The following is a 23,239-nucleotide window of genomic DNA, read 5'->3' as shown; positions in this document are numbered from 1 at the left end:
CTTTATAATTCCTATGTATATATCTTGGTAGAAAATTCCAAAGTACTTTATATATTTTATAATAATTTTAAGTGATATTTCTATTTATCTTCCTACTGAGGTTTATGGGTGTTAGACTGAAATGACAATGATTTGTGTGGATATTTTTATATAATGCAAATTTGTTAGAGATATCGTTTCAATTAATTTTTACTTGAATCTAAGTTCTTTAGGTATATCAATATATCATTTGGAAAAGTGATAACTGTGAATCTTCATGGCGTCCTAGAATTATTCCATCAATTTTCTTTTCATCTTAGTGTCGGTCAAAATTTCTCATACCGTGTCAAACAAAAGTGGTGAAAAGGAACATCATTGTTTCATTCTGAATTTATGGTAAAGATTGTAATTTATCTCCATTATAGATAATTTTAATTTTATTTTATTCAGTCATGTCCATCAAACTGCCAAAAAACTATCTGAGAAGTTTAAAGAAAACAACTGATCTGGAAGAAAAAAAAGGTTAAGAATATCAAGGGAAATAAAGAGGACAAAATAACAAAGGAAGGTAGTTCTGCTGCTTTCATAGGCTCTAGGTAAGCTGTGCCTTATTGTGGTTTACTCTTAGACGTTTCAAGTAAAATATGAATAACCAGAAAAGCCATCTGGTAATGACTAAGAAATAGTGAATTGGTGAAAGAAATTAGGTATAGAAGAAACCCAAAGACTTCTGGGATAAAAATTCACTATTTAACAAAAACTGGGAAAACTGGGAGAGAGGAGAAATTGGACACAAACTACGTACAGACCAGTATCTCTTACTTTATACAAGATAAGTTCCAAATTACTATATAATTTAGAGATAAAGGGGGATGATAAGCAAATTAGAAGACCAAAAAATAATCTATCAAACTGATGGGAAGAGGAAATATTTTTGATCAAAAGGAGAAACTATTACAAAATGCAAAATAGATCATCTTCATTAAATTAAATTTGAAAAGCTTTTACACAAACCAAACCAAATGCTACCAAGACTAGAAGGAAAGCAGAAAGCTGGAAAACAATCTTTACACTAAGTATCTCAAATAAATGCCTCATTTGTGAAATATGAGCCCAAATTTATAAGAATAAAAAGGATTCTCCAATAGATAAATCAAAGGATATGAGCAGGAAGATCTCAGATGAAATAATCAAAGCTTTCTTTGGACATATGATGAAGTGCTCTAAATCACTTGATTAAAGAATTGCAAATTAAATTAAAACAGCTCTGAGATACCACCTCACACCTATCAGATTGGCCAATATGACAAAAAAAGGAAAGTGATAAATGTTGAAGACAGGGAAAATTGAAACACTTAATGTAGTGTTAGAGTCCTGAACTGATCCAACCATTCTCAGAATTATTTGGAACTATGCCCAAAGGGCAACCAAACAGTGCATGCACTTTGACTCAGAAATACCACGGATAGGTCTGTATCCCCAAGAGATCCCACAAAAAGAAAGGCTATAAATACAGAAACATATATGTGAATATGCAAAAATATTTAGAGGAGTCCTTTGTGGGGTGTTAAAATATTGGAAATTAGGAGATGCCCATCAATTAGGGAATGGCTGAATAAATCGTGGTACGGGAATATAAAGGAATATTATTGTGCACTTAGAAATGAACAGGCAGATTTCAGAAAAACCTGGAAAGACTTGTACAAATTGATACAAAGTGAAATGAGCAGAACCAGGAAAACACAGTACACAAGCATCAGCAACATTGTATGACAACTGTGAGTAACTCTGCTCTTCTCTGCAACAAAATGATCTAAGAGAAGTGCAAAGAACTCATGAAAGAAAATGCTGGCCATATCCAGGTAAGGAACTGATAGACTCTGAATACAGATTGATGCACTTTTTTTTCTTTTTTCACTTTTTCCTTTGATGTTTCACACTGTGACTGATATTGAATCTTGTCTTACATGATAGGTCCCATATAAACTAGATCAAACTACATCCCTTCTTCAGAAGAGGGGAGAGGTAGGAAGGAGGGAAAAAACTTGGAATTTAAAATCTTGTAAAACAAATGCTAAAAAGGAAGATGACTTAGCCATACCGAACCTAATCCCATCTTTATTAAGAGGCAGTTTTCAGAATCATTTGGTGTACTAAGAGTAGAGAATCATTGGAATAGATTAAGTATACAAGACATAATGGTCAGTGACTACAGTGATCAAGTATCCGATTAAACCCAAAGATGCCAGTTTCTGGGCTGAGAGCTCACTAGTTGACAAAAAATGGCTAGGAAAATTGGAAAATACTATGGCAGAACCCAGGCATTGACTAACACCTAACACCCAACGCGAACATAAGGTCAAAATGGGTTCATGATTTAGACATAAAGGAAGATTTTATAGGCAAATTAGGAGAACAAAGAATAGTCTACCTTGTCAGATCTTTGGAGAAGGGAGGAAATTTTGGACAAAGAAGAATCAGAGAACATTATTAAATGCAAAATGAGTATCTTTTGATTATGTTACATTAAAAATGAAGTGGGGAAGAGTGTGGAGAGAAATGATAACTACATAAAAAGATCAGAGATATTAGATGATATAGAACTGGTCTATAATAAATGATAGTTGACATTAATAGAAATGATTAGTTAATATAGAGATGACAGATTCAGAGATAAATATTATGACACTTGATGGCTAGATGATAGATAAGACTATTTCTAGGGATCACTATCATCTCACTGAACTGAGCTTCAGAGATTTAGACCCCCTCTAGTGTTGAAGTTAAGAGGGACCTGAGATTCTTGATCAATCCTCCCCTTCTCCTCCACCACATCTTACTGGTGAAAAAACGGAGGCCCAAGGTCCCACAGCTAAAACACCCCTGCCTTCCTCACTCCCAAACCCAGCTCTCTCTCCACTAGGCCATACTGCTCTCATGTGATTCCTACCCCAAGCATATCAATCCATGAGAAACTACCAGAAACACATGTATAAACAAACCAACAACTTTATTTATAAGAAATCCTTGAAAAAAAAATGATCAACTTTGAATCCAAGTGTGAAGGAAGTCCCTTTAAAATGAATTTCTCTTCCTACTCAACCCTTCCCTCCCCTCCCCTCGAAAGCCAAACAAATTGAATTAGAATCCTTAATACTTTTAACTGAAACAGGAGAATCACCCACTGACCTTTTCACCAGAGCTCCTGAGATAGTAAAAGATGCCCAGGTCAGAAGGCTCCTAACCCCCAGCTGACCTGCGGCTGTGAGGTATCTGCTCAGAACATTTACAGCCCAGGCCCCTCCACTCCACTTCTCTTGGAGGCAATTAAAATACTGTAACTTGCAATGTATGAAGGGCTTTAACTGGCTGCTAAAACAGAAACAATAATGGCCCTTATATCTAAAGGTATTCTGCCCCAACCCCTCACTGCTATCCAAAGTGCTCTAGATGATGAGCAAATTAAGGACAAGGGGTGACACACACTCAATGTGAGTAACCAAACAAAAGTCCCACTATTCCCCCAGTCTGTTCTTGAGGGTCACTGAATGGGGACCACTTCAGAGCAGGGCTCCTCACCAACACCACAACAATGATTTCTGGGCCACAATAGGGGTGGTGATCTGGCTCCAGACAGCAAATACACCAAGCCCAGGGGCAGGAGGGAGAATCATTTGTGCCCTGGTCTCCAGAGGCAGAGTCTTGGATGGGGGAGGAGGGGAAAGCCCAATAAAGAAAACCCCACACACAGCCTTTAGGAAGGCAGAGGAAGCTACTGCCGATGAGTGCCAGACTGGAGAGAAAGCAAGCAGGGAGCTGGCCTCTGGCCAGGGGAGGCTGTGCACTCAAGGAGGAAAGGAGTCTTTTCTTGCCTGGTCAGGATACCCAGGCATTGAGGTAGTCATTTCTGCTCACAAGGGGAAACAAAAGCAAAAATCCATAAAGTGCCTAATGGAGAAACACAGATAGGTCCCTCCAAGAGGCTCCTGGAGAAATCCTGAAAATGCCAAAAAGGGCTTGGCAGTGAAGAACAGGCAGAAGGAAGGGTCCAGATGAAGGTCTTGAAGGTTGGGAAGTGGCAAGGGGATTTGGAGATATTCTTGGCCAGGTGAGAGGGGAATTAGGGGGGCAGGATCAGGGTTAGAGTGTACCTGCTCACTGGATTGTGCAACAGCTAGTATTCGAGAGGCTCTTGAGTTCCTCCTCAGCTCGCTTCCTCCGAATTTCTCGAACCAGCTCATAGAAGGCTTGCTCCACACCTTGCCCAGTCTTGGCTGATGTCTCCACATAAGGGACCCCCAAACTCCTGGCCATCTCCTTGCCCCGTGTGGGGTCCACCAGCCTATTACTCATGTCTATTTTGTTGGCCACCAACACCATGGGTACGTGCTTGGTGCCCTTGAGCCTATGCAGACGGTCCCAGAGGACATTCACGTTCTCAAAAGAGTGGGGGTCATTCACTGCATAGACCAAGAGGAATCCCTCTCCCCAGATCATGGTCTGGTTCCTCATAGGGCAAAACGCTTCAATGCCTGTGGTATCAACAATGTCCAGCTGGCACTGCTCTTCGTCCACCACTATTTGCTTACGGTAGAAATCTTGGATTGTGGGGTCATACTCGGTCAAAAAACAATCTTCAATAAACTGCATGATCAGTGCACTCTTGCCCACACAAAAGGTTCCCATCACGGCCAACTTATACATCTTGGTTCTGCCTCTGTCTGGATCACCTATGGAGGTATGGGCACAAGAAGCCATGAGAACTGGGAAGGGCTCAAGTGGTCTCTAGTCTACTTTCCAGGCTGCGAGGAAGGGCTGCAAGAAGGCAGCACATTACACTGGAGGTCACTTCTCAGGAGGAAGACTTTCCTCCAGCCTCCCGCCTCAGTGGGCTTCTTGCCAATCCTCTTCCCCACCCCACTTTCAGCTCTCAGGGGTCCAGCTGAACAAGGCTGAACCCTCTCCCCTGGGACAGAACTTCAGATACAGGAAATCTCTGAATCCCCTGGCTCTTCTGACCAATTCCAAATCCATTAGAGCACGTGGGCTCCAGGCCCTCCCATTCTGACTGGCCTCTCCAAGACACTCTCTGATTTACTGGTGCCCTTCTCACAGCCCGGGACCCAGAAGACCCCGCGGTCAATTCGGAAGGCTCTTAGGAGGCAAGAATAGTGCTAACTCTTCCTACAGGCCGTGCGCCTCCACAGCAATGTAGCCCAAAGGGGTTCGGTTTGGGCGGCTGCCGGGTCTGCAGCTCCTGCATCGAAGGGGCCAACAGTCTCTGGCTGGCTTGGCTGCAAACTGGGCTCCCCATTCTGAACCTGCAATGATACAACCCAAAGTTTGTAACATTGTATAGGTTCTAGTAGCTAAATTGGGGGCAGGGGAGGCCAGCCCAGTGGCACTGCCAGCATAATCCGGCCCGTAACGAGCTGAGCTGAGCTAATACTTCCCGCATTGATGCAGTCTAAGATGGCACTAACTTGGAGTCTACTTGGCCCCCACCCCATTGCTGTTAACTGACAGCTGGCCTCTACATACCGTTTCAGAGATGTAAAAATACCAGTCAGGTCGCATTCAGGTTTTGTCTTTAAGGGAAGAACAACTTAGAAGCACCCAGCAGTAGCAGCGGCCTCCAGCGTACAGCAAGGGTTTGTGGGAACCCCAGGTCTCCAGGGTGATTTGGGAAACCCCGCCCCTAGACAACAAAAGCTCCTGGGAACCACGCCCTCACTCTTTTAGGATGTGGGGAACCTCCCTCATTTTGGAAGCTCCACCCCAAAAGAATTTGGGATGTCCTACCCCTCACTAGAAGAGCCTGCTGAGAACCCTAATCTACCCTTGCTGGAGCTTTGAGGATCCTGTGTGGCAGTGTTTTTGGAGGTCAGGAAATCCCACCTTTGGGAGTTTGGGGAAGCCCTACATGTACCCCAAAGGTTATTGGCCCCACCCCCACAATGTAGACTGGGCCAGGGTAGCTCTCTTCCCGGGATCCCAACCTAAAGTTGATAGTCCAAGAGCCAGTGCTTCTGGATCAAATGATAGTGTGCACAAAAGTCTTTAGAACTCGAGGCCCATGGGAGAAAGCCAGGCTTTGACCATTTAGATTACTTATGCCCTAATGCCCACTTTAAACCCCACTCTTATCCCCTTAACTCCTCCTTCTCTCTCCTCCTTTTTCTACCTCCAAATTTCATTCCTCCTTCCATCCTTCCCCACAATGATTCTGAGCAACCTCGCCTTTTCCTTGCAGCCACAGCCGCCTGTGAGTCCGCAGTCCCTCCCCACTTTAATCTTCTCTGTTTTCTGATCTCCTTAAACTTCAGGTAGACTTTTTTTCACGATGTTTTCCTGCTTGTGCCAAGCCTTTTTGGGTGGGTTCTTTCCTGGAACTCCCCGGACAAGATTTGTCCGGCCCTTTCTTTAGGGTACTAAGCACACCCCACCACTTTTTGTCCTTGGGCCCCATCAACCTAAATCAAGGACCAGGTGTTTTGAAGATCCAGACCCAATTCCTGAGCCGAGAGACCCAAATTCCAGTTGTCTTTGCTTAAATTTTAAAAAATACACATTTCTAATGTCCTTTGGCTTTGTATCTATCACATTTCTTTCACTACATCCCCCAATACAAGGGGCACCCCCCTCCTGACATCCACATGACCCAGCCATCAGTCTTTGACAGGACATTCACCTTTCTGTACCTGCAGTCCCTCAGACTGTGCCCAGAGGAAGGAGTTACAGCCTCCATTTCCCTAACCAAGAGTCACAGTACCAGTCAGAAAAAGTTTGGTCTAATGGCCTCTGCGCTGGCATTATTGAAGTCAACATTCATTGACTTACTTCTCTGCTTCTGTTCCTCATTCTCTGGGTCAGTCTCTAGGGCTTCCTGCCTTTGTCCAAAGTCCTCAGAACTGCCCTTTTTGACAGCATAATCATATTCCATCCCATGCTTTGACCATCATTGGTTCTAACATTTCCCCCATGATGGGCACCCACTTTGCTTCCACTTTTTGGCTACCATAAATGCTGCTGTGGTTCTCTCTCCTCTCCAGGTGTCCAAAAGAGTCCCCTCCCATCATCGCAGGAGGAAACCTCATCTTCCTCCTGTATCAAGAAACCTGAAAACACTTGCTATGAATTCCCTCTTCTCTCTCCCTTTCTCCTCATCTCACAACCTCTTGCCATGATCTGGTCCTTTCCCATCCTTGATTCCATTCTCAGATGCAGAGATGCCTCCTCCCCTTGTCTAGACCAGCCCTTCTCTATGCACCCTCCATGCTATCCCCTCCTGTCTTCTCCCCAGATAGCCTGTCATCCCTATTCTCTCTTCCTAATTACCGACGGCTTTCCTGCTGGCTACAAATATGCCCAGTTCTCCCTAACCCTTAACTAACTCTCATTAGAAAAGAGAGAAAAAGAAAAACAAACAAAAAAAAGGGATGAAAGGAAATATAGTAATCATAACTGTAAATATTAAGGGGCTGAACTCATCCATAAAACAAGTCAGAAGTCTATGGAAGAATAGATTCAAAACCACAATTCAACAACATGAATTTTACTAAGACACTCTTAAAACAGAAAGGCACAGAGTTAAAATGAGGGGCTAGCTAGGTAAAATCTATTTGGCTGAAGCGAAAAAGACAAGCTTAACAATTATGAGCTAGACTGGACAAAAACAAAAATAGATCTCATTAAAAGAGAGAGGGAAATTGCCTTTTGCTAAGAGATATCACAGGCAACAAAATAATTTTTTTGGACCAAGCTTTTCGACTAAAGGCTTCACCTCATTTACAGAGTGAGTATAAACCTTTATCGAATTTACAAAAATGAAAGTCATTCTCCAATTGATAAATGGCCAAATAACCTAATCAGGCCGTTTTTAGAAGGAGAAACTAAAGCTACTTCTACTTGACATAAAAATGCTCTAAATCACTGATTAGAGGAATAAAAATTAAAACCCCTCTAAGTTGTCACCTCATGCCTCTCAGAAAAGACAAATGCTGGAGGAGATAAAACAGGGACACTACTGAATAGTCCATAGAGTTGTGAACTGGTCCAACCATTGTGGAGAGTAATTTGGAACTAGACTCAAAGAACTCTAAAACTATGCCTGTTCTTTGTTCCAGCAATACCGGGTCTCTATCCCAAAGATATCAAAGGAAAAGAAGAAGGGCCTATAGATGTACAAAACTCCACAGCAGCTCTTTCTTTCTATCTTGGTAAAGAACTGAACATCAAGGCAGACGGTCAGCAGTTGGAGAATGGCTGAACAAGTTCTGGCCTCAATGTAATGGATATTTGCTATCTGAAAGGGAAGATTGTTTCAGGAAAACATAGCAAGACCTGTATGATCTGATGAAAAGTGAAGTAAGAAGAACTAAGAGATTACTACACACAATAATGTCAGTGTTGTAATGATGATAAACTATGAAATACCTGGTTACCCTGATCACTACAGTGTTCTAAGACAATTCCAAAGGTCCCATAATGAAGAAAAGTTATCCACTTCGAGAGAGAGCTAATGGACTATGTACATAAAATGTAATTTTCTCATTTTCTTTTTCTTAATTAAAAAAAAAGCCTAAGACGGAAATATTTGCATGATTTCATATTTATTTTCAGTGCCTTCTTACTGAGTAGGAGAAAGCATGAGAGGGAGGGAGAAAATCTGGAACTTGAAATTTAAACAGAAAAGATTTAAAATAAATAATGAATTAAATACATTTTTAAAATTTGTATTATTTTTTAAAATCTCTCAGATTCAACCATTTCCATAATAAGATTAAACTCATCGTCTGGGTTCCTTCTTTCCTCTAAATACATTTTTGTCTTTTCACTTCAATTGACACTGCTGCAGAGTTATTGATGACCTCCTGACTCCAGATCTAATGGTCTCTTGTCCATCCTCCTCTCTTGATGTCTCACAGCGTCTGATGCTGCTGACCACCCTCTTCTCTTGGCTACTTTCTCCTCTCTTCTGATTCTCCTCCTATCCATCTGCTACTTCTGCATCTTATCTCATCGTTCATCACTCAAGTTTCAAGTGTTATTACTCATTATTGGTGTCTTCCAAGGCTCTGTCCCAAGTTTTTTTTTCTCTAGTACATGTAAATGCTCTGATTCAATCCCTGGAGCCACCTATTTGGGAATCCGTGGCAAAGATTAAGGCAGACACGGATCCCTTGGGCCTTTGCTTTGGGTTGGGAAACGCTTGTCAATAAACCTGGTGGCCCCGTCCTGGGTCTGTCAGGGAAATCAGGGAAACCTATGAATGGGCGAATGCAGAGCGGGCCTAAAGTCTCCGCGTTTGATTGTAATGTTCTTCAACGCGGGAAGGGGTTGGATAACTGCAGGAGGCCCCGACAGCCCTTCCCCAGCCGCATTTGGTTAGTGTGTTTGTGTGCTGTGCGCAGGAACCCGGGCAAGACGCATGGGAAGAGCGTCCATCCCCCGAGCGGACACTAGACCGTCTCCCTCCTCTGGAGGATTACTGCTGGAAACAGGGATCCACTGAGCTTTGCCTGAACGGGAACTGGCCGCGTCTCGGGTTCGAAGGCGCCCGCGGGCAGCATTCTGCTCAGTAGTGCGGGGCTTGCCACGCCTTTTTGCACGCAGCGGCCTTTCAGTAAGAAGCACCCAAGCCAGAGGTCCGTGGAGTCTAGGTACAGGGACCGGGAAGGTTTTTAGTCTCAGGCCTGATTCGTGTAGAACAAACCCACCTTTCTAGGCTATTGGAAATTGCTTTAATTTAACTGTATTTTTCTCATAACAAAAAAGACCTTGTAAAGGAGAGGGCTTGTGGGCCAGCGGGAAAGCTCGAGCAATCCGAGAACGCATCTCCCAGCGGAGGAGGGGACTCTGTGCCCAGCCCTAGCCCTCTCTGTGGCCGCATTTCCAGTCCGGGAAGCCCTGTCCTCCTCAAAGAGATTAGTCAGGAGGAGAGGGGGCTGGAGGCGAAGAGCCGTTCTTTAGAATGGGTGCAGAGGAGCCTCTGGGCTCAGAGGAGCCTCTAAGGCTCCGTGCACTACACCCGTGTTTCCCAAGGGGTGGGCAAGGAATTGTGGGGAGAGCTTATCTTACGAAGTCAGAGACTCCGGTGTAAGGGGATGATCATGTGAGCTGCCCGCCCCGGACTGCCCCCGGCAGTGGCAGTGTGGAGGCCCGGAGGAGCGTCTGTGATTCCTGTTTCCTAAGAGTCACTGGGTGAATGGATACCCCGAATGCTGACCCGAGATCCCAGCCGCGGGGCTCCTTCTAATTAGCCCAACAATCACCTCTGATTAGCCACTAGGCTTCAGGCCTGAACAAGGGAGCTGAAACAAACAAAACTGCAATAATATGGGTCCCAAACATGAGAATAACTTCTTCCCCCAAACCTGCCCAAAGTCCAGGAATAGAGACCTGTGCACCCGGGAACTTGAGCCAGTGGTAGAGAGGTGAGTGAGCACAAAGGCCAAGGCCACAGACAGCTCTGGGACGACAAGTCCTTGAACCTTGCAGCAGGTCCTACTACGTTCTGGAGAGACCTATTCTGCAGCGTAGCCTGGCTCTGCAAAGCTCGGTCTCCAGCAGAACAGCAGGGGCCAGCAGGCCTTGCTTCCCCAGCTGTGTGGGCCAGGTGTCTGCTGGCAGAATCAGACTAGGCTGTGCTCCTGGCCCCGAGGCTTCTCTTCAGGTTCTGCTGCTGGCCAAGCCCGGAAGTTACTTGTGGCTGTCCACCGGGCCCAGTGTCCATATGTGCTTGGTTCAGGTTCCCCATCCTCACCCTTCGGTGTACTGCTACAGGGGCTCTTCTTGCTCTGCTTTACTTCCAATTCAGCCATCAGTTGAACTTTGGGATGATGTTTCCAGTCTCTCCCAGCTTTGCTTTCCTGCAGATTCTTCCTTCCTCCAAGTCCCTTTTTTCATGAATCTGTTACCTTAAGGCCATTGGTTTTACTTCCCATACTCCTTTGGGAGATAGGAACATTAATGTGAATATAGGCGTTGCCCTGGAGACACTTGCTAACCTCATTATATGCATTTAAGGATCTGCCAACTCTCAATTTTTTTAGGTTTGCAATGTCTTTTCTATATAAAGACATCCCCCCTCTTTTTTTTTAGCGTCCCTAGTGTTCTCTTTAATCTTGTTAACTTTCTTTCCTTTCTTTTTTTTTTTTTTTTAATTTAAAACAATAAAGGTGTCCACAGGCTTCCTTAGGACCGTCAAAAGGCGCCAAAACACAGAAGCTCAAAGCTTCTGTTTTAAACTTTTATCTTAAAATCTTCCTATTAAATGAAATCATAGAGCAGTGTCCTTTAAAAAATGTATTATGCTATGGTGCTCTTGAACACAAGAAGGGATTAGGTACCTAAAGGAGAGCTGTAGCTAAAGGGTGTTCGTCAGTCGTAGTTTTTGTCCCATGTTCTCAGTAATCAGTGTAAGAACCATGGGAAGAACATCCGAACCCATTGTCAACACTGGGCTATCCACTTCTTCTGGAAAAGGACCACCCAGTGAAACAGATACCCACGGATACCACCTAATTAGATCCTTATGCTTCATTCTGTCCTCAGAATTAACTATGACTTTTTCACGACTGATGAATATGATCATTGCTAGAAGGGAGCTCTTGGTGGGGAGAAAAAAAGGAAATGGATAGAAGTGCTGAGAAACAGGTAAGACCCAAAGCATCATACATATCATTCCACTTGATAGCATAGGAATCCCAGCCCCTAAATTGTTGTTCCTCTTTTTTTCCCTGAGACAAATGGGGTTAAGTGACTTGCCCAGGGTCCCACAGCTAGGAAGTGTTAAGTGTCTGAGGTCAGATTTGAATTCAGGTCCTCCTGACTTAAGGACCGGTGTTCTATCCACTGCACCACCTAGCTGCCCCCATGCCCTTCTTTTAGTGCCAGGTGTATGGGTTGTACCAGTACTCATGAATTAGATCTGTTATAAAATGTATCCAGAAGTGTAAAATATAAAAAGAAAGACATGATGAAATTAAGAACATTTTATAAACATTTATTTTAACTTATCAGTAGTACCTAGTTTTGCTTTGCCTAAACATAATAAATCATAATTATCACTATCAAGATATTGTTTAATGAGAACAGTGTGATTGATTGGGCTTTGCTTTTTTGAAAATTCTAGTCTAATCCAGGAATTCTTAATCCTTGATAATCATATTAAACCCCTGAATCCATTCTCTGAATCATGTTTTGAAAGTCTTTCGTTAAAGAAAAACTAATGTGATTATCGCAATATTTTACAAAACCATGCCTTAGAACTTAGAATTTAGCTAACCCACACTTGGGGAAACGATAGTGTAAAGATCTTGCTTCAAGGATGAGTGGGATTTGATCATCTGTTTATCAAATACGAGGCTGTCTGATCCCTACCCACCATGGATCCCCTACCCACTGTCATTTTTTTTTCACCTTTATTTTTTCATTCATGGGCCAGAACTCTACTTGAAACTTCAAGGATTCTTACAAGACGCTTACTCAGTGGAATTGATAAAGACAATGAGTATTGAGTTTAGCATGGTGATTAATAGATCTCTAGTTCAGTACACTTAGTACTTAATATAGTTCCACAAGATTGACACCTCTTCTACAAGGTTCATACCTATGATGATGAGCATATAAACTGGGACAAACTCAGCCAGATAGATTCACTCCATCTTACACCACCTTGGTGGCTGGCCTGTTCTCCTGCTTCCCCCACTGAGATCAAGGCGGGTCTGAAGGGCCTCCGGAAAACTAGCCGAGTCCCAGGCAAGGAGACAATAAAGAATTTGGACTTTAACATCTGGCTATTCTTGTGGTGATTAATCTGCTGAAACGAAGGCTGCTCCGAGACCTCCAGAAAACCAACCAGAACACTACATTCATTGAACAGCACTTTATTTCTTCCAATTACATGAAAAGAGAGTTTTCAACATTCATTTTTGTAAAATTTTGAGTACCAATTTTCTCCCCTTACTTCTCCTCTCCCCAAGATAGGAAATAATCTGATATGACTTATATGCGTACAGTCATTTAAAACGTATTTTAAATCCTATGTTGTAAAAGGAAAATCAGAATAAAAGGGGAAAACCTGAGGAAGAAAAAAACAACAAAGAAGTGGAAGTGGTATGTTTTGATGTGCATTCGATTTCCAGAGTCCCCTAGACATTTTTCAAGACATCTGCCTCATTATGGAAATATATTTTTCAGAATGTAGCTAGGAAATTGTCATTTTCTTTTTTTTTTAATTGTAACTTTTTATTGACAGAATATATGACTGGATAATTTTTTTTACAACAATATCCCTTGCACTCACTTCTGTTCCAACTTTTCCCTTCCCTCCCTCCACCCTCTCCCCTAGATGGCAGGCAGTCTTATATATGTTCAATGTTATAGTATAACCTAGCTAGAATATATATGTGCAGAACCGAACAGTTCTCTTGTTGCATAGGAAGAAGTGGATTCAGAGGGTAAAAATAACCTGGGAAGAAAAACAAAAATGCAAACAGTTTACATTCAGGAAATTGTCATTTTCTGTGCTGTTAGCCAGTGTTTTCATTTTTGTATTTGTGGCAAGTCAAAAATCTATAGAAACTCTCCACTAGGAAGACTTGTTAAAAGGCTAAAAATTGTTGTTGTTTTTTTTTTTTTTCTTTCTTTCTTAGGGTCTCAATGTCTTGCTACTTGTGATGACTTCTTAAGGTCACTGGCTCATGTGAATGAGGGATGGAAAGTAAATTTCACAACCATTTAGTAATTTCCAATGTGGGGGACTGACTTCCTTTTTAAATTTATTATAGCTTTTTATTTACAAGTTATATGCATGGGTAATTTTACAGCATTGACAATTGCCAAACCTTTTGTTCTAATTTTTCCCCTCCTTCCCCCCATCTACTTCCCCCGAGGGCAGGATGACCAGTAGATGTTAAATATATTAAAGTATAAATTAGATACACAATAAGTATATATGACCAAAGCGTTATTTTGCTGTACAAAAAGAATCGGATTCTGAAATATTGTACAATTAGCCTATGAAGGAAATCAAAAATGTAATGGTTCTTAGTCATCTCCCAGAGTTCTTTCGCTGGGCTTATTTCACTCAGCATCAGCTCGTGTAAGTCTCTCCAGGTCTTTCTGAAATCATCTTGCTGGGTCATTTCTTACAGAACAATAATGTTCCATAATATTCATATAGCACAATTTATTCAGCCATTCTCCAATGGATGGGCATCCACTCAGTTTCCAGTTTCTGACCACTACAAACAGGGCTGCCACAAACATTCTTGCACATGTGGGTCCCTTTCCCTTCTTTAGTATCTCTTTGGGGTATAAGCCCAGTAATAACACTGCTGGATCAAAGGGGATGCACAGTTGGATAACTTTTTGAGCATAGTTCCAAATTGCTCTCCAGAGTGGCCGGATGTGTTCACAATTCCACCATCAATGTATCAGTGTCCCTGTTTTCCCACATCCCCTCCAACATTCCGCATTATCTTTCCCTGTCATTCTAGCCAATCTGACAGGCGTGTAGTGGTATCTCAGAGTTGTTTTAATTTGCATTTCTCTGATCAATAATGATTTGGAGCATCTTTTTATATGGCTAAATAGTTTCAATTTCATCATCTTGTTATGCCACAGTTCTCTTTAACTGTCCTGACTCAGTTTCCCTGCATTAGTTTCCCTTGTCTCAGTTTCCTTAACTGTTCTGTCTCAATCCCCTAAACTGTAAAATACCCCCTCTGGTCCATTAAGACTGGGGACCATTTGCTCTGGGGTTATAAATTGTTAATGCAAGCAAGATAAACAAGACAGTAGACCTCTTGACTCTTTTTTGTCCTCAAGAATTTATAATATCTCTCTAAAATATTCCAAGATACCTCAATGACATCTTTATTTCCGTGTATTCAGACGTCCTATCTCTGGTTTTAGGATTTATGGCCTCCCCTCTCCTGACAGAAGTTTTTGTGCCTTTTCCTTCTTCTTTGTTTCTAAAAGATATTTAAGGGTTTGAGATTCTCCCATTCATAGCTGGATGCTGGACGCTGGACGCTGGACGCTGGATTCTTTGAGATGACAGTCTCCTTCAGTCCTGGGACCAACATGGATCCCTTGGTCCCAGTATATCTTTATCTCTGTCTGACTGGATAATTTGAGATGAGCTCTCCAGTCAATTATGCTCTCCAATTAATAAAATATTAAAAACTCTCTAATCTCTCTCCTGCCTCAGTTTCTCCGGCATTACAATCTGAGAATTGTCTGTTCATATCCTTGGACCATTTATCAATTGGAGAATGGCTTGATTTCTTAAAAAATAGAGTCAATTCTCTACATATTTTGGAAAAGAGGCCTTTGTCAGAACCTTTGATTGTAAAAATATTTTCCCAGTTTATTGCTTCCCTTCTAATCTTGTTTGCATTAGTTTTGTTAGTTAAAAAGTTTTTTTAATTTGATATAATCAACATTTTCTATTTTGTGATCAGTAATGATCTCTAGTTCTTTGGTCATAAATTCTTTCCTCTTTCACAGGTCTGAGAGGTAAACTATCCTATGTTCCTCTAATTTATTTATAATCTCATTCTTTATGACTCGATCATGAACGCATTTTGACCTTATGTTGGTGTAGGGTGTTAAGTGTGGGTCAATGCCTAGTTTCTGCCATACTAATTTCCAATTTTCCCAGCAGTTTTTGTCAAACAGTGAATTTGTATTCCAAAAGCTGGGGTCTTTGGGTTTGTCAAACACTAGATTATTAAAGTTATTGACTCTTTTGTCCTGTGAACCTTTTCTCCTCCTACTCCTGAAGCCAAGTGAAGTTCTCTCACCTCTCTCACTCTACCCCCTAATCCTTCCCTACAATACTCTTAACCCCAAGCATAGAGCAAGTATCAACTTCGAGAAGAGAAATTCCAAACATGCTAATAGAGTTATTGTCTAATTGGTAATTAGCCTTAAGTGGCTATTGTTTGATTCAGGTGCACCTATTCAGAGTTTTAACCCTTTCTACTCCCAGCTGATATTTCCAATCAATTGCCAATTCTCTGTTCTCCCTACATCTTTCCTTTGTCACCTTGATGCTCAGGTAGCTGCTGTAGTACCCCCAGCCCTCCTTCTGGACCTTTGAAGCAGTGGGCTGCTTGGTCTTTTTGCCACAGGCTCTCCCCTCCATTCCATTCTCTGTATCCTGAAACTGCAATGAGATCCCCAAAGTGCCAAGCTGCCCATGTCAGTGCCTGGTTCAGGATCCCCCATGATTCCTCCCTGACCAACATCAAATATTATCATTTCCATGTTGATCTCCGCCCTTCAGGATTTCAAATTTGAAGTAAGCTTTGCAATAGGTACTATTCTTAAGAGGGATGCATACATGCACACACACGTAAATACATACATATATAATTTAAAAATAAGCACACACACTAGAGGTTGAAAAATGTTTTACTGATAGATGTGAATGGGATCAAAACAAGTTAGGAGACTATTTGCTTTGAGATCATCTATTTTACCTTCCTCCTCACTTTATAGATGAGAAACCATAGACCCAAAAAGGTTAATTGAATTTACCCAAGATAACAGGCTGCAGAGTTAGGATCCAGATTCAGGTCCTCTGGTCCCAAAGCCAGTATTTGTTCCACTCTAACAATCAGAATCTTGTTCAAGTGTTTTAGTGAAATTATGACCCAATTGGGGTTTTCTTGGCAAAGATACCAGAGCCACTGGCTGTTTCCTTCTCTGGCTCATTTCACAGAGGAGGAAATGGGATTAAGTGACTTATCCAAAGTAACCCAGCTAGTGAGTGTCTGAGGTCAGATTTGGGCTGATGAACATGATTCTTCTCTCTTCCGAACCTAATGCTCAGTACTGTTTTCCCGCTATCCAGAGGCCTCTATTTGCTGTTCCACCTACTGTCCAATAACAATAATAACTATAAATCGTGATTCATGTGTGCAAAGCACTTTACAATTATTATCTTATTTGATCCTCAGGACTATCCTGGGAGGTAGATGCTATTTTTACAACTGAGGCAACTGAAGCAAATGGATTATGTGACTAAGTGACTTGCCCATGCTCCCCCATAGGTCGGAGGCTGGGTTTGAACTCTCTTGGCCATCCCTTTGCTATCCTAGTTGCTTCTGGTTGTCACTGTACACTGTACACTGAGGTGTGAGACCAGAAATGTGCAAATGAGAGCAGCCTTTTGTAGCTCTTAGAACTCGAATTTAGAATGAAAACCTGACTAAAGTGGCTGGGGCTCCTGGAGACAGAAAAGTAGGGGAAAGGTTGTAGCTTAGCTGTGGGTCACATGCTTAATTTCTTTATCAATATTAACTTCTCCTCCTCAGGAGGAGCTTAAGCTCATCTTCATGGCCATGTGATAGATGTGGTGGAAGGGGGCACATATATAGGGGTAAGTATCGGTGAGATGAAGCAGGAAGGTGTATGTCCTGGAGCAGCCACAAGGGATGGATGGGAGGGACCTTGTGGCCAGGAAGGACAGAGTGCTTGATCCTCCTCTCTCCTAATGTGCGCCTTTTCTATAACAGGAAACACCGGCTCTTACAGGTGGGGAATAAAACAAGCCTTTTACCTTCATCCCACTCTGGGTCCAAAGGTTTATTTCTTGCAACACTGCTTCCAGAAGATAATTTTTTTTAAAGCTTTTTATTTACAGAGAACCTACTCCATCTCTTGGGGCCTCAGTACAGGCGGCCGGGGTGGGCAGCGTGCGTAGGATTGGAGCCAGAGGAAGGTTTTAAAATTTAAAGTGTAAAGAGAAAGAGGTAAGGGTATCATTTTTAGCCTCGACTCTGGCTCCGAGTGGGCCGGGCTGGGGCGAGCGCGCCGCTGCTGCAGTGGTGGAGGTGGGGGAGTGGGGGCCAGTCTCCCCAAGTTCCCTAAGTGACTTATGGGGGAGGGAGAACCCTAACGCTAAATGCTTCCCTACTTTAACCCTAACCCTCAAATGCGATTCCATCCAACCTTAAATACCTCCCGACTCCCGACTCCCGACTCTAACCCTAACACTAACCCTAACCCTAAATACCTCCCGACTCTAACCCTAAATGCCGGGACGGCGGTGATTCTGTAGCTGGAAGGAAGCCCCAGGAAGCTCAGAGACTTTTGAGAGGGGAGGAGTCACTCACTGACCATGGGCTGGTCCATCCCGCCCCGACCCCGCTGCTCAAGTTTCCCCTGCTTGTGGGCGCTGTTCCTGCAGTTTAGGAACTGAAGGGCCGAGCGGGTAGGCGACCTTACCACCTTCGGAGGACTTCGACTTCTCCCCAGGTGAGCGCACACAGAGCGGGGGAAGAATCAGTCAGGGTTATTCGTGCTGTGTAAGGAACACAGTCATTTCGTTGACTTTTTAGAAAATCAGAGCAAGACTCAGTAAAGCTGGCCGCTTACTTTATTTTCCGGCTGTGGCTCCCATGTTTTTTTGTACTGAGGTACTGGTGTCTGAAAACTTTCTGGAGTCTGTGGTGACAGGGAGAGAGGGCCGTCACACCCAGGGAAAATCCAGAAAGGCCTTGATACAGGTGGTTCTTGAGCCGACCCTTCCAGGAGCTTAGTGGTTTCCATAAAGAATTCATTAAAAAATGAGTTTTTGAAGCTGTAACTTATTTGTCCTAAATCATGAACAATAGGGAGTCTTGGGTGAGAGCAGTGTTGTTGATGATGCTTAGTCATTCCAACTTTCAGGTTCTCCTTCTGTGGATACAGACCAGAGGTCTGACTCAGGGGCTTTCATATGTTAGTTAGAAACTCATTCAGAGGGGAAGATACACTTCAATCTGGGGATGAAAAGGGCAGAAATCATTTCTGTTAAAAAAAAAAAGACTGAAGTCAATTATTAAATGCTGTAAGATGTTGTGACTATTAAAAGTGATGATTCATAGCTAAAGAGGAACAAAAGGAATTTATTTTAAAATATACCAGATATACATACATATATACATATATGTATATATATATATATATGTAAGTAGCTTTCAAACGAATGAGATTTGGACAAATTAAACCTTGTGGTATAAGACTAAAATAGATTCAAATCTCTTTGTGAATGATGTAAGATGGCACCTCACTTATTTGGGACCAGTTTCATATTTTGAATAGGCAGGGAAAGATCTTTAATTTATTAAAAACTAGATAAATGAATGTATAGGCTCACAGTTTCCAGTACGAAACTGATGGATGCTCATGGTGAATCTCCCCAGGGACCAGCATGATCAGTTCAATTGTAAGTAACTTTAACTTTGGGTAAAACTTCAAAAGAAAGGAAATCATAAACATGTCCAGATGGCGTATGTTTTTTTAAAGAATGGTTGATTGAATAGGAAAATTTAGGGAAGTACTTTTGGAATGGAATGTGATTTTTCATGATTCCATTGATATTTGGAGGCTCTCCTGTAATTTATGAGAATTAGGAAAAAGAAATGATAGATGAAAAAATCTGATGCCGGAGCTTGAAGAGAATTGAAGGCAGCTCCGGAGGGTTTCAAGATTGCTCAGGTTCTAGCAACAAGAAGTCCTCAGTTCACAGTAGGAGTCAGCTGAGGGAGTCTGGAAAGTAAAAATATGTCAGGAGCCTTTAAACTAACATTTTTCTAAAGACGAATTGATGAATTCTTTCTCATTTATCTACGTACCATAACAACTGTCTGGGAGCTAGTCTGCTAAAAAGGAAGACAAAATAAGGGCTCTGAAAGAAGAGGAAGGAGTGTTCCTCACCTCCAAAGGCAAACTCTGTTGCTTTACAAAGGGCCTTCACCTGCTAGTCATTCAAGGATAACTTGTGAAGGATAGCAAGTATCTGACAGATCTTGTGTGCACTTCATCTGAAAACCATAAGATTATAGCTTTTAGTTTTCTATTGTTGCCATACATGATTCTTTGAAATGAGAACAATTTCACTAGTTTGGTTCATATCTGAATTTGTTTTTTTTTTTTCTTTCTACCACCTTTTGGTTCCTTTCTTTCCACTATTTTGTTATCTCTTTCTACTTCTAATGCACATAATCCATTGCCTTTTATTAGCTTAATGATGCCTCTCTATTCTGGTTCTTTACTAATACCTACTATTTCTAAAGCTTTTTAAGTTTTGCAATGTACTTTACAGATGTTTATTCATTTTTTCCTCAAAACAAATCTAGAAGGTAGATATCATTTTTAAATGTTTTATTTCTCTCATTACATGTAAAACCATTTTTTGATCTTCACCTTTTAAAATTTGTGAAGTACAGATTCCCTATTTCCTTCCCTCTCTGTCCTTTCCACCCTTTGAAAAGGCAAGCAATTTGATTCAGGTTATAAATTTGTAGTGATGAAAAACATAATTACATGCAAATTAAATAAATGAAAGAAAAATCACATAAAAAATATGCTTTTACTTTAACCAGATTCCATCAGGTTTTTATTTTTATTTTTTGGAAGTGCAGAGCCTTTTTCTTTCTTTTTTTTTTATTTAAATTTTTTATTTAATAATTACTTTATATTGACACTCGTTTCTGTTCCGATTTTTTTTCCCCTCCCTCCCTCCACCCCCTCCCCTAGATGGCAAGCAGTCCTTTATATGTTGGATATGTTGCAGTATATCCTAGATACAATATATGTGTGCAGAACCGAATAGTTCTCTTGTTGCATAGGGAGAATTGGATTCAGAAGGTATAAATAACCCGGGAAGAAAAACAAAAATGCAGATAGTTCACATTCGTTTCCCAGTGTTCTTTCTTTGGGTGTAGCTGCTTTTGTCCGTCATTTATCAATTGAAACTCAGGTCTCTTTGTCAAAGAAATCCACTTCCATCAAAATATGTCCTCATACAGTATCGTTGTCGAAGTGTATAATGATCTCCTGGTTCTGCTCATTTCACTTAGCATCAGTTCCTGTAAGTCTCGCCAGTCCTCTCTGTATTCATCCTGCTGGTCATTTCTTACAGAACAATAATATTCCATAACATCCATATACCACAATTTACCCAGCCATTCTCCAATGGATGGGCATCCATTCATTTTCCAGTTTCTAGCCACTACAAACAGGGCTGCTACAAACATTTTGGCACATACAGGTCCCTTTCCCTTCTTTAGTATTTCTTTGGGATATAAGCCCAATAGAAACACTGCTGGATCAAAGGGTATGCACAATTTGATAATTTTTTGGGCATAATTCCAGATTGCTCTCCAGAATGGTTGGATTCGTTCACAACTCCACCAACAATGCATTAGTGTCCCAGTTTTCCCGCATCCCCTCCAACATTCATCATTATTTTTTCCTGTCATCTTGGCTAATCTGACAGGTGTGTAGTGGTATCTCAGAGTTGTCTTAATGTGCATTTCTCTGATCAATAATGATTTGGAACACTCTTTCATATGAGTGGTAATAGTTTCAATCTCATCCTCTGAAAATTGTCTGTTCATATCCTTTGACCATTTATCAATTGGAGAATGGCTTGATTTCTTATAAATTTGAGTCAGTTCTCTATATATTTTGGAAATGGGGCCTTTATCAGAACCTTTAACTGTGAAAATGTTTTCCCAGTTTGTTGCTTCCCTTCTAACCTTGTTTGCATTAGTTTTATTTGTACAAAGGCTTTTTAATTTGATGTAATCGAAATTTTCTATTTTGTGATCAGTAATGGTCTCTAGTTCATCTTTGGTCACAAATTTCTTTCTCCTCCACAAGTCTGAGAGATAAACTATTCTATGTTCCTCTAATTTATTTATAATCTCGTTCTTTATGCCTAGGTCATAGACCCATTTTGATCTTATCTTGGTATATGGTGTTAAGTATGGGTCCATGCCTAATTTGTGCAGAGCCTTTTTCACGATGAGTCCTTCAGAGTTGTCAAAATAGCTAAGTCTTTCACAGTTCTTCACTCTGCAATCTTGCCATCACCGCCTTCACTATTCTCTTCGTTCTGCTAACTTAGTGTACGTCTTCCCAGGTTTTTCTGACAGTATGCGGCTTATCATTTCTTGTTATACTTTCTCAACACCATGCAGAAGTAGCAGCAGCAGCAGCAGCAATGATAGTTTGGCTCATCAGTGGGGAAGCTGCCCGAGGGCAAGTTGTGATGCCTTGGATTTGGTGGCAAAGTGTTTGCGAGTACTTGTGAGATAATCTCCATGTTGCCAAAGTGTCATTGGCGTATTGTTACAATTGATGGAAGCATTATTGTGTAATTGGTATATGTTGATTGGGTGGTTGGCTTTAATGGCAGAGTGTTGGTGTGCCCTTGTGTAGTCGGCCCATGTCAGTTGCATTCGAGGAAAAAGCGTTAGCATCTCCTGTTAGTATGGGACTTTCCCTCCTTCTTTGCCAGACTGCCTAGACTGTTTCAAGTTTTTCTTCTCCCCTCTCCAAAGCTAAGGATTCCACTGTTCCCTTGGGGCAGAACAATTATTTCTGAAGGTTGCTAAGATCCATCACAAGCTTACCTTCTGAGGATATTAGAAGATACGTTGATTATCTGTTTTTTGATGAAGACTGACATGCTCACAGAAAAGCGGGGAGATGGGGCTCACAAAAGCACAATCTCTCCAGCACGGTGTCTTTGGGATTCTCTGGCCCATAGCATGCATGAAGAACTAGGCAGTAGTAGCAGCAACGGGAACAAACTTTCCAAAGGAAAAAAAGCAGGAAAAGAAAATGACTGTCTTATAGGCTCTGCAAATAACTGAGGAAAGACAGAAAGGGAAAGGAGAAAGACAAAGATATAACCGGCTGAATTTAAAAGTTCCAGAATATATGAAGGAGAAATAAGGATTGCTTAAATGAGATATCCTGATATAGAAGAAACCAATAGAATGGGAAAGTCAAGAGATCTCTTCAAGAAAATTAGAGATAGCTTTTCACATAACCCTATGCTCAATATTGTTCAGGGTAGGCTTTAACATCATGTGTATTTAGAATTATCAGAAGAACCAGATGGTTTTCAAAGAATCAGAGCAACTCCACCAACAATGCATTAGTGTCCCAGTTTTCCCGCATCCCCTCCAACATTCATCATTATTTTTTCCTGTCATCTTGGCTAATCTGACAGGTGTGTAGTGGTATCTCAGAGTTGTCTTAATGTGCATTTCTCTGATCAATAATGATTTGGAACACTCTTTCATATGAGTGGTAATAGTTTCAATCTCATCCTCTGAAAATTGTCTGTTCATATCCTTTGACCATTTATCAATTGGAGAATGGCTTGATTTCTTATAAATTTGAGTCAGTTCTCTATATATTTTGGAAATGGGGCCTTTATCAGAACCTTTAACTGTGAAAA

The 23,239-nt window shown here is 41.5% G+C and overlaps 1 protein-coding gene and 1 long non-coding RNA gene across 2 annotated transcripts in view; one reads left to right on the top strand and one right to left on the bottom strand.

Moving 5' to 3' along the window:
- Positions 1-4,134: 4,134 nt before the first annotated feature.
- Positions 4,135-4,737, bottom strand: LOC127538787 (ras-like protein). Its single transcript, XM_051962529.1, has one exon. It carries the CDS (start codon positions 4,735-4,737, stop codon positions 4,135-4,137), a length of 603 nt encoding a protein of 200 aa, XP_051818489.1.
- Positions 4,738-20,587: 15,850 nt separating this feature from the next.
- Positions 20,588-23,239, top strand: part of LOC127539079 (uncharacterized) — a 675,724-nt gene continuing 673,072 nt past the window's right edge. Inside the window, exon 1 of the long non-coding RNA XR_007947825.1 lies at positions 20,588-20,743. This is a non-coding gene — a long non-coding RNA (uncharacterized LOC127539079). The remainder of the gene's footprint in view (positions 20,744-23,239) is intronic.

This window comes from Antechinus flavipes, chromosome 5 (assembly GCF_016432865.1).
Source record: "Antechinus flavipes isolate AdamAnt ecotype Samford, QLD, Australia chromosome 5, AdamAnt_v2, whole genome shotgun sequence".
Classification (NCBI taxonomy): Eukaryota; Metazoa; Chordata; class Mammalia; order Dasyuromorphia; family Dasyuridae; genus Antechinus; species Antechinus flavipes.
The sequence above is the reverse complement of the archived record's forward strand: the minus strand, read 5'-3'. Positions and strand labels throughout refer to the sequence as shown.

Excerpts from the sequence above, each read along its gene's own strand:
- LOC127538787 (XM_051962529.1), bottom strand. The coding sequence starts at position 4,737 with ATGGCTTCTTGTGCCCATACCTCCATAGGTGATCCAGACAGAGGCAGA.